Here is a 12,238-nt window from a genome sequence, read left to right as displayed (position 1 = left end):
TCTTTCAGCTTTGGGGACACCCCAATCTGGATTTATTCGTGACCAACCTGAACCGCAAATGCCCATTCTATGCAAGTTGGCTTCCCAACTCAGAATCGTGCAGAAATGCGTTTTTGATGAACTGGTCAAAAATATATGCTCATGCTTTTCCACTGATTCCTCTAGTCGCAATGGTACTTTGGAAAATGCAGAAAGAACCCTGCGGCATTCTTCTCATAGCCCCCAGATGGCCTCGCCAGTTCTGGTTTACGGAGCTCCTCCTTCTGTCGGAGTGCAATTCAATTTGGCTGCGCCCAATTTCGAATCTTCTTACTATGAACCATGGCCTGATCTGCCATCCGAATCCTACTGGTGCCTGAGCACTATGAGTTTGCTAAATTGATTATTCCTCCGGACTGCAGGGAGGTCCTCACTAACGCTAGAGCACCCTCCACTATCAAAACCTACAAACTCAAGTGGAAACGGTTCTAACTTTGGTGTGAAGCTTCAAATTTTTCAGTTTAACTCTGAGAAGACAGAGATTCTATACTGTGCAGTAGATAGAATCCCTCCTAAACTTACGCTTGAGTTTTGGCCAACATCCCCTGCTACTCCATTGGCTCCCAGTAGCGTGGTACATAACCTGGGAGTCATGGTTGACAACAAATTGACATTAGAAAACTGTCAACAAAACAGCTGGAAGTGGTTTTACTCTGATCAGAGCATTTCGGAAAATCCTTCCGATGTTCTCTTACAGAACAGAGCGATGATAGTCCGGAGCACCATCCTCAGTAAGCTGGACTATTGTGATGCCCTGTTACTAGAATCACCGCAATATCTGATTGAGAGATTGCAGAGAGTACAGACCATGGTGGCCAAAATGGTACTAGTGCAACCACGCCACTCCTCCACCTCCCGGGCACTCTCAGATTTACACTGGCTGCCAGTCTCGCAGAGGATACGATTTAAGGCATTATGTATAGTATTTAAGGCTCCACATGGTCAAGGGCCCAAATCTCTGTAGGAGAAACTGACATGGTATGTCCCTCCATGAGCCCTGCGCTCCTCATCGGCTAATCTGGTGAGGGTGCCTAGAGTTAGGAAAGTCAAATCAGGAGGTAGGGCCTTCAGTGCAGCAGAGACCTGCCTTTGGAATACTCTTCCATTTGATACAAGACAAATGGACAAAATCCTGCAGTTTAGAAAAAGGTTAAAAACCTGGCTCTACCCTCGGGTATGCTCCTTGGCATCCTGCTAACTTCTTCCAGGCAGGGGACACTGTCTCTCGGCCCTAAGCTAGTCGCCTGTATCACAGCGCCAGGTTACCCGTAGGGTGTCAGTTGCTAACTTAAATAAATAAATAAATGTTCACCCTGTTCACTCTACGCCAGAGCAGCTTCTGCCTTTTTTCGTACATTTAGCAAAATCCGGCCACTCTCACTCTACCCTGAAGGTTTTTCTGGATGCAGTTCCAGATTCCAGCGCGATGGCTCCAATTCTCTTTATTCTTCAAGAATTATTCAACAATTTTTCAAAGGCTTATTTCAGATGTTCCCTCCAATCGACGCCCGCCTCCTCCTTGGCATCTGAACATTGTGTTGGCACAACTCATGAAGTCCCCATTTGAGCCCATTCGTAGGGCTGATCTTAAATTCATCTCCTGGAAGACATCGCTGCTTTTAGCTCTTACTTCAAGTCAGCGAGATACAAGCTTTTACTATCAAACCACCTTTTCTTCAATTCACCAAAGACGCTGTGGTGCTCCGCACTAATACGGCCTTAATTCCTAAAGTTCCATCGGATTTCCACCTGAATGAGCATGTCATCTTAAAGACTTTTTCCCCTAATACACAGTTGCCAGCAGGAAAGACTTTACATTCTCTAGATGTTAAGAAATGTTTGACATTTTATTTGCAAAGAACAACCAGTATCCATAAAACTGATCAGCTCTTCATAGCCTACGGCAGGATGCGTAAAGAACCTCCAGTTGCTAAACAGACTATTGCACGTTGGATATCTAGAGCAATTTCCTTTTGCAATCAGCAAGCAGGCAAGACACTTCAAGCAACGATTAAAGCGCCCTCTACCAGAGCAGTCTCCTCTTCTACTTCTCTCTTTGCTGGTGTGCCTCTTCATCAGATTTGCAGAGCTGCGACCAAGCACTACTGTCTGGAAGCTGCCAACAATGCTGACACAGCTGTTGGGCAAGCGGTGCTACGTAATCTTTTTAAGTAAGGTGAGCCTCTGTTTCTTACCTTCTCCTGCACACATTGTATACATGTATATATTTCTGCTTTTTGCAGATGTGCCCTTGTTTACTGCTATACTGTAATATACGTATATGTATTCTCTCGTACTCTGTTTACAATGTACGTATGGCTTACTATGCACAGTTCTCGAATTACTCCTATCTACTCTGATTCAAGCATGTGAATCTATGAAAGATACCCCAATACTGGAGAAGAACATAAGTTACTTACATGTAAACTGTGCTTCTCCAGTATTGATATCTTTCATAGATTCACAAGTGACTCACCCACCTCCCCTCAGAGGCTCCCCTCTTCTCCTTGGCTCTTATGCCACACTTGTGCTAAAAAAATTGGAGAGTCTGAGCCTCTGAGGTGAAGGTTCCAGAGGGTGCTGTCGCCTGATTGGCTGGAGTTTGGACCATATCTAATGACTTTGACATGACTGTCGCCCTCACTCTGTCTGTCGCCCTCCCTCTGTCTGTCTGTCGCATCACCACAGCATCACTCAGGGGCACCACAACATCACTATGCGCTACCACAGCATCAATGAACGCGACAGCATCACTCAGCGCCACCAAAACATCCTTCAGCGCCACCACAGCAGCAATCTGTGCAACAATTCAACAACTAGTTCAAATATGCTCTCTCAATGTTTCAAGCTTTATTACAAATGTCACAAAAAGATGTTGATATTTCACTTCTGTTCTCGGATTTTCGTCACAATACAATACACTGAACATAATCTTCACAAAAGTTATTTACAAACGTTTAAGCAATTGCCATTATAAATTACAATAACTTTTACTCAAGTATTAATTATTTAAAAAAATTAAAAGCCATTGTTATTTGTAACATCAATAATCTAAGTCACGTAAATACAACACATATTGCATTACAAATGCTATAGGTGTCACATTTGCGAAAGTTAAAACTATTGGCATTGTAAATGACAAAGCTATTAATTTCGCTATTTTCAAAACCAACACATAAATAAAAAATGTGTCATTTACAATACCAATAGCTCAAACTTTCCTAATGCAAGACCTATTGCATTGCAAATGCTTGTTATAATTACAAGGGTGTGACAACACCACATAACACCGCATAAGCAACAAGTGCAGATTAAACCACAGGGTTAAAAAAAAGAACCACACACACCGTAAGCTTAAACCTGTACTAAACACACACGCTGCAATAACAGGTACATCATAGAAAGACTGATGGACATAATGAAGCGGACCTAGAGATACATGCGTAGCAGTTTAGGACACCCCCCGCGCCGCACGGCCACCAGCTGCTGCGTGTGCCCCCCGACTGCCTGCCTCTGTGCTCCGGCTGCCGCCGCGGGACCACGCCCCCTGCCTCGAGCAGCGTGGTCTCTGCTCGCTTTCCTGCCTTGCGCCACTGTTTATGTTGAACTGTGTTTCTGAATTGTACTTGTTGTAAATTGTATATTGTATCTTTTCCCCCCTTTTTGCCTGCTTGCCTGTTTTCCTTGTTCGCCCCGTCTCATCCCTCCCCGCTCCCCGCTTCCCGCCACCGCCGCTAAACCCCGCCCCTTTCTTCATTCTGTACCCTCCCCGCTCCCGCTTCCCAGCTGCTCCGCCCCCCCTCGCACTTCGCCATATATGGCGACTGTGCAAACGCGCAGCGGTCACGCGCAGCGGGCGCGCCAATTGTGCGCCGAAGGCGCGCCAAAGGTAAGCCCGTCTGCGCCCGTCCGCGCCTGGACCGCGCCCAGTGCCAGGACCCCTGGCCCACGAAGACCCCTGCCCACCCGCCTGACGTACACCGCCGACACCCTCATCGCACTCAACACCGGCCGAATCCTAGGATGCTACCGAGCCACTCCGAAGCACACCCACGGACCCTTCAGCTGTCACGCCTGCAAGTTCACCTGCATCCGGACCTGCCCTACACCAGCACCCGCCAAGCCGAACACCAGCAGCAACCACCTCAAGTGCATCCTGCTCAACACCCGCTCCGTCCACAGACACGCCATCGAACTCTGGAACCTCCTCGACACCACAGCCCCTGACGTTGCCTTCCTCACGGAGACCTGGATGAACGCCTCTTCTGCGCCCGACATCGCCATCGCCATCCCAGAGGGATACAAGATCACCCGGAGGGACCGCTCCGCCAACCAGATGGGAGGAGGCATCGCCATCATCCACAGGAACACCATCCGCATCACGACCGACACCGACGACACCCTGACAACCGCCGAACACCTGCACTTCCAGATCCACACCGACCCGAAGACCACCCTCAGAGGCACCCTGATCTAGCGACCCCCGGGACCACGCACACAATTCAGCGAGGACATCGCCGACTTCATCAGCCAGCATGCCCTCCCCTCCACTGACTACATCCTCCTGGGGGACCTCAACTTCCACCTGTAGAACAGCAGCACCAACCTCGGACTCAAGCAGCTGGTGTCCACCCCCACCCGCCTCGCCGGACACACACTCGACGCCGTCTTCTCATTCATCCAGCAAAGACATCACCTTCAGCCACGCCACAGGACTCCACTGGACGGACCACAGCTGCGTCCACTTCACCTTCAAAAGAACGACGTCCCACCACCACCAGCAACAGGTTGCCCGAAGAAGCTGGAACAAGATCACAGCCGACCAGCTCGCCGCTTCCCTGAGCCAGCACCCTCCTGCCAGCTCAGCGAACCCCAGCCAGGCCGCCGACAACCTCACGAAGTGGATCAGCAACTGCGCGGATGAACTCGCCCCACTGAGGACCCCGCCCAGCAGACCCGGCAGCAAGAAGGCCCTATGGTTCACCAACGAACTCAAGAGCTCCAAGACGAACTGCCGAGCCCTCGAGAAAGCCTGGAGAAGGGAACCAACACCGGACAACATGACCACTCTCAAGCTTGCCACCCGGAAGCACCACCAACTGATCCGCGCCGCCAAGAAAACTGCATTCAAGGAATGGCTGGACAACAACGCACACAACTGCAAGGAACTCTTCAACATCGTGAAAGAGCTCTCCAACCCCAACGCCGGAAACAACGACATCACCCCATCGCAAGACCTCTGCAACTCCCTCGCCTCCTACTTCCACAACAAGATCGCGGACATACACAACAGCTTCAGCATTCAACCGACGCACGCCACGACCACAGCAACGCCGCCCACCATCACCCTCCGCGCCTGGACTCCGATCAGCACCGAAGACACCGTCCGCATGATGAACTCCGTCCACTCCGGATCTCCGACCGACCCCTGCCCTCACCACGTCTTCAACAAGGCCGACGCTATCATCGCACCCCACCTGCGGGACATTATCAACACCTCCTTCAACACCGCCACCTTCCCTGAGAGCTGGAAGCACGCCGAACTCAGCGCTCTACTCAAGAAACCTACAGCGGACCCCACCGAACTCAAGAACTACCGCCCCATCTCGCTCCTCCCGTTTCCAGCCAAAGTCATCGAGAAGACCGTCAACAAGCAGCTGGCCGCCTTCCTCGAGACAAATGGATCCCTCGACCCCTCAGTCTGGCTTCCGAGCCAACCACAGCACCGAGAACGCCCTCATCGCCGCCACCGACGACATCCGGGCCCTGATGGACAACGGAGAAACAGCGGCCCTCATCCTCCTAGATCTCTCCGCGGCATTCGACACTGTCTGCCACCGCACCCTAGTGCAGCGCCTCAGCAATGTCGGAATCCAGGAGAAGGCACTGGAATGGATCGTCTCCTTCCTCGACGGAAGAACACAGAGAGTCCGCCTACCACCGTACAAGTCAGAGGCCACCGAAGTCATCTGCGGCGTCCCTCAAGGATCCTCGCTGAGCCCCACCCTCTTCAACGTCTAGATGAGCCCCCTCCCGGCCATCGCACGCCAACACAACCTCAACATAATCTCCTACGCCGACGACACCCAGCTGATCCTCTCCCTGACCAACGACCCTGCCGCTGCCAGAGCCAACCTGCACGAAGGGATGAAAGATGTAGCCGAGTGGATGACGACCAGCCGCCTGAAACTGAACTCAGACAAGACGGAGGTCCTCATCCTGGGCCCCTCGCCCTCCGCCTGGGACAACTCCTGGTGGCCCCCCGCCCTGGGCACCGCACCCAAACCGACGGACCACGCACGCAACCTGGGCTTCATCCTGGACTCCTCCCTCTCCATGACCAGACAAGTCAATGCCGTCTCCTCGTCGTGCTTCAACATCCTGCGCATGCTATGGAAGATCTTCTGGTGGATCCCCACGGAGACCAGGAAGACAGTCACCCAGGCCCTCGTCACCAGCCGACTGGACTACGGCAACGCCCTCTACGCCGGAACCACCGCCAAGCTCCAGAAGAGACTCCAGCGGATCCAGAACGCCTCAGCCAGACTCATCCTCGACATCCCACGAAACAGCCACATCTCTGGACACCTGAGAGACCTGCATTGGCTCCCCGTCAACAAAAGAATCACCTTCCGTCTCCTCACCCACGCACACAAGGCCCTACATGATCAAGGCCCAAGCTACCTCAACAACCGAATCAACTTCTACGCTCCCAAACGCCACCCCCGATCAACCAGCCATGCCCTCGCCGCCATCCCCCGCATCCGAAGAGCGACAACAGGAGGAAGGTCTTTCTCCCACCTGGCCGCCAAGACCTGGAACTCCCTCCCGACTGACCTGCGCTTGACCCAAGACCACCTCTCCTTCAGGAAGAAGCTCAAGACCTGGCTGTTCGAGCAGTAGCGTCACCCCCCCCCCAAGCGCCTTGAGACCCTACGGGTAAGTAGTGCGCTCTATAAATGTCATTGATTGATTGATTGAAGATAAAGCTCTTGATTTAGAGTTTGGTGAAAGGGTACTCCTTCACAAGCGTGGTGTGATGTAATGTATACTTGTAAAGCGCACTGTTGCCGAGCGGTTTCCTGGCGCTGTATACCGCTGGGGAACCCGTCCTGGCTTTCCCTGTGGGATGGTCCCTCCTGGGTATCCCCAAGGTGAAGCCAGGCATCCCCGGCGTTGATGGGGCCGTTGTGGAGATGAGGCAAGCTAATGCCCAGAGTTGCCGAGTGAGACCCCTGGTTAGAGTAGGCACCGAAGCGAGAATTATCGAGTCTGTTGACCCTGGTCCACGACCCTGCCACGTTGGTAATTCAACCCTGGTCCCGGGCCGTCCTCTGCTTCCGGGTCTGCCGCCTCTAACCAGTGAGCCACATTACTACAACACATATTGGAGATCAACTTCCTATAGATGGTTGAGATTGCTTTTTCGGTCAGGGGATTAGTTAGCAGCTGGTCCTCCAGTGGGGATGCATCAGGCAACTTCCCCCCCCCTTCCCAGATGTTACCTTGCAGAGCGTGACCCACCTGCAAATGTCAGAACCGTTTTTAGTCACCTAATTCATACCAACCGGACCATCGAGTTGCACCTCCACCAGCGAATGGTCTGAGATTCGTCTGCCTGTCAAACCACATGCCATTCACTATTTCATAGTGTTTTTCTGCTTTTATTTACCACTTGTTTTATGCATGTGGTTAGTTGGGGGGGGAGATGGGCGAAGCAGGGGAGGGAAGGGGAAAGATATTTCTAACAGAGGGAAGAATTGTGTGTTTCCCCCAGTTAGTAAAAAAACAGCATAAGTCTTGGCTGCTTCTGCTGCACCCAGAGTCTTGTGGGTCTTTTCAGTCTAATTTTTCTGTCTGGAAAAAAATGTTGTCCTGTTTTTCTGCACAAAAGCCTAACAACTGATAATCAGGTGGAATAAAATGAACAAATGAAAGTACTCCTTAATTTCATTGCCCTTGATTCATACTCTGGACCATAGTTGAGGGATAGGTCTAGGCATAGTCCTCGCAACACACAATAGATTTGCGTGCGGCTGAGGCCAGAGCTCAAAAGTCAGGTTACCAGATACAAGTAGGTGGTAACTCAGGGCAGGGCGAAATGCCTGTTGTCCGTGGAGGGGAAATTCCCATCCTAGAAATATACATTAAAATTAATTAATAGTATTCTATTTTAAATATCTTTTTGGTGCCAGTCCATATGACTTTAATGTCTGCTTTTGGGATTCCATGTTACAAGTCCATAGGGTACATGTATCCTTTCTGAGCTTAATAAAATGTTGGAAATTCTACAAATCCTCACTCCTAGATCCAAGTACTCTCAGGCTACCATTCTACACTCTGCTCTGTCTGAAGAACGGCTCAACACTTTCAAAATTCTGCAATTCTGCATTGATATGGCTTGTAAATTATTTTTGGGGATATTTACATGTATTAACTATTTAATTTTAATACTATAGGTGATTGCAATTACGGACGAAGAAAGCAAGATTTAGCACCAGCCAACTGAATGTTAGTGCCATAAGAAGGATTATTTTGAAAAACCGAAGGACATCCAGCATTCTAAGTTTAAACAATTTCCAAAATCTAGGTGTGGCGAGGAAGTGGGAGCTGAGGAAAGTACTATACCTGTAAGTGAAGTCTCTAATTTTGCATTTCGTTAACCCAGAGCAAAGTCATATCTGTCCACACAGCATCAGAAATAGTGCCAGAAAGACCAATCACAACATCCTCATCTGAAATATTATCAGAAAGACAAATTGTCTCAGCATGACAGAATAACGTTCATCTAAAGGACGCATGATCTAAAGCATCATGTAATTCCAGAGAGGAAGCACACACTGCATAAAAGAAAGATATAACAAAAGGTTTCTTCTGCAAACCATCAAAGAAAAGACACTGATATAAGACTCCGAAGCTGACACGCTAACAACCAAAAGATTGGAAAATCACCTTTGTTCAACAACCGTTTTTAACCAGTTATGCAAGTTTGAGACTATGTGCCTCGGGATAGAACACCTCGACCCACTCTGCTCACTCTGGCGAAAACCTTAAAAATTCACCACTTTATTGTGTTGTTCATGACCATCTCAGATTGTTTCCTTTTTTATTGTGTACTGTTCTGTAATTCTATGTAAATCGCCTCAACCTTATCTGTTGTGCAGGAATGATATGTAAAACTGTTAAATATCAAAATGGATTAAATGAGCACCGTTGCGCTATAGCTAATGTAAATAAATCCTCGTCTTCAGAACCACAATCTTTAACCTTACACCAAACACAGAACGGGTAAAAGGAACTGATGTTCTGTGACTGATGAGCCACAATATTACTGTGCATGTTCTAATGTTCTCAGTTACTGCCATTGCGCCAGTGCAAAAAGGTACTTCTCAGTTTAATCATTAAATATCAGACTAACTCCTTATCACTGCGTTGCTAAGAACCTATACAAATAGATTCGAGAAAAACTTCAGTCACAAAATAAGTTGCTGCCGGAGAGGCTATAACCAAAAGACTATTATCTGCTACAAACATTTCGACAGGTGTTACAGGGCTGCATCCAGACATATTTTGCTCAATGCAAGTGTTAAGAAGATTACACACAATATCTTTTAGAGATAAATGCTGAACATTATCTAAACAAGCCCGACTCTAAAATCGGGTTCACTCTTACCGTGGCATATAAGCAAGAGAAAACTAAATGTAGAGATATTAACTCTAGGAATACACCTTTTAAAAACACGGGCTGTTAGAACAATTTCAGTGTTCAAACTGCCTCAATCAAAGCAAAATAACCCAAGTTGGGGAAAAAGTTACCTGAGCCAAAAAAGATTAAGCCATAAATCTCATCTCACTGAATTTGACAGAATGCACACTGGGAAAATCCTCTCTCAGTGCTCTGAATGCCAAAAAAGTTTCAGCAGTAAATCTTATCTCACTGAGCATATGAGAATCCACACTGGGGAAAAACCTTATCAGTGCTCTGAATGCCAGAAAAGGTTTAGCTTAAAAGCGAGTCTGTATCGACATGTGAGATTCAGCCATAAATCACATCTCACTGAATTTGAGAGAATGCACACTGGGAAAAACCTCTCTCAGTGCTCTGAATGCCAAAAAAGTTTCAGAGATAAATCTTATCTCACTGAGCATATGAGAATCCACACTGGGGAAAAACCTTATCAGTGCTCTGAATGCCAGAAAAGGTTTTGTAACAAACAAAGTCTTTCTCAACATGTATTAACCCACACTGGGGAAAATCCTTATCAGTGCTCTGAATGCCAGAAAAGGTTTTGTAACAAAGAAAGTCTTTCTCGACATGTATTAACCCACTCTGTAGAAAAACCTTACCAGTGCTCTGAATGCCAGAAATGTTTCAGTTTAAAAAGTAGGCTCACACATCACATACGAATCCACACTGGGGAAAACCCTTATCAGTGCTCTGAATGCCAGAAAAGGTTTAGTTTCAAACCGCAACTTTATCGACATGCATTAACCCACTCTGTGGAAAACCCTTATCAGTGCTCTGAATGCCAAAAAAGTTTCAGCAGTAATTCTTATCTCACTGAACATATAAGAATCCACACTGGGGACAAACCTTATCAGTGCTCTGAATGCCAGGAAAGGTTTTATAACAAAAAAAGTCTTTCTCGACATGTAATAACCCACTCTGGCAAAAAACCTTACCAGTGCTCTAAATGCCAGAAAAGGTTTAGTTTCAAAGGGAGTCTAAATCGACATCTATTAACCCACTCTGTGGAAAAACCTTACCAGTGCTCTGAATGCCAGAAATATTTCAGTGAAAAAAGAGACCTTACTGTACATACAAGGACCCACACTGGGGAAAAACCTTATCAGTGCTCTGAATGCCAGAAAAGGTTTTGTAAAAAACAAAGTCTTTCTCAACATGTATTAACCCACACTGGGGAAAAACTTTACCAGTGCTCTGAATGCCACAAATGTTTCAGTACAAAAAACAATCTCATTCATCATATAAGAACCCACACTGGGGAAAAACCTTATCATTGCACGGATTGTCAGAAATGTTTCATTAGCCAAACCCAGCTCACTCTGCATAGAAGAACCCACACTGGAGAGAAACCTTATCAGTGCCCGGAATGCCAGAAATGTTTCATTGACAAAAACAGTCTCACTCATCATATAAGAACCCACACTGGGGAGAAACCGTTTCAGTGCTCTGAATGCCAGAAATGTTTCCGTGTAAAAATCAGACTCACTGAACATACAAGAATCCACACTGGGGAAAAACCATATCAGTGCTCTGAAGGCCAGAAAAGGTGTTGTAAAAAACAAAGTCTTTCTCAACATGTATTAACCCACACTGGGGAAAAACCTTATCAGTGCTCTGAATGCCAGAAAGGTTTCAGTTTAAAAAGTAGTCTCACAAAGCATATAAGAATCCACACTGGGGAAAAACCTTATCAGTGCTCTGAATTCCAGAAATGTTTCAAAAACAAACTTGGTCTCACCCAGCATATACAGACCCACACTGGGGAAAAACCTTATCAGTGCCCTGAAAGCCAGGAAAGGTTTTGTAACCAACAAAGCCTTGCTCAACATGCAATGACCCATTCTTTGGAACATCCTTATCAGTGCTCTGAATGCCAGAAATGTTTCAGTGTAAAAAGTAGTCTCACACAGCACATAAGAACCCACACTGGGGAAAAACCTTATCAGTGCATTGAATGTCAGAAATGTTTCAGTGAAAAAAGAATACTCACTCGGCATACAAGAACCCACACTGGGGAAAAACCTTATCAGTGCATTGAATGCCACAAATGTTTCAGTGAAAAAATCAATCTCACTCACCATATAAGAACCCACACTGGTGAAAAACCTTATCAGTGCTCCGAATGCCAAAAATGTTTCAGCCGTAAATCTGATCTCACTGCACATGTGAGAAGCCACAGTGGGGGAAAAACATTATCAGCGCTCTAAATGTCAGAAAAGATTCAGAGGTAGTGATGGTTACATGCACCATAAGAAAACACACCATCAAAAATACTTCAGTGCTCCAAGTGCCAGAAAAGCGTCAATTTTAAATGCAATCTCACTGTACATGAGCAGACGCACACAGGGAAGAAACATTACCTATGCTGTGAATGACAGAAATTCCTATTTTTTGATAGGCACAGCCTCACTAACCATAATCCACTCCATACTGATGAAAACCTTATGAGTG

General features: G+C 47.3%; 1 protein-coding gene across 4 annotated transcripts; it reads left to right on the top strand.

Annotated features, from left to right (window-relative positions):
- Positions 1-9,906: 9,906 nt before the first annotated feature.
- On the top strand, positions 9,907-11,994 carry LOC147738024 (uncharacterized). Of its 4 annotated transcripts, none has more exons than XM_086935698.1 (4): positions 9,907-10,037; positions 10,158-10,493; positions 10,746-11,556; positions 11,641-11,994. In XM_086935698.1, exons 1-4 carry the CDS (start codon positions 9,907-9,909, stop codon positions 11,992-11,994), a joined length of 1,632 nt encoding a protein of 543 aa, XP_086791824.1. The 4 variants fall into 4 exon arrangements, with proteins under 4 accessions (XP_086791824.1, XP_086791817.1, XP_086791830.1 ...); XM_086935704.1 differs by lacking the exon at positions 9,907-10,037 and having other exon boundaries at positions 10,111-10,241; positions 10,326-10,493; positions 10,662-10,908; positions 10,993-11,994; XM_086935713.1 differs by lacking the exon at positions 9,907-10,037 and having other exon boundaries at positions 10,111-10,457; positions 10,794-11,554; positions 11,639-11,994.
- Positions 11,995-12,238: the final 244 nt, after the last annotated feature.

This window comes from Lissotriton vulgaris, chromosome 1_1 (assembly GCF_964263255.1).
Source record: "Lissotriton vulgaris chromosome 1_1, aLisVul1.2, whole genome shotgun sequence".
Taxonomy (NCBI): Eukaryota; Metazoa; Chordata; class Amphibia; order Caudata; family Salamandridae; genus Lissotriton; species Lissotriton vulgaris.
Note: the sequence above shows the minus strand (reverse complement) of the source record. Positions and strands in the feature narration are given on the sequence as shown.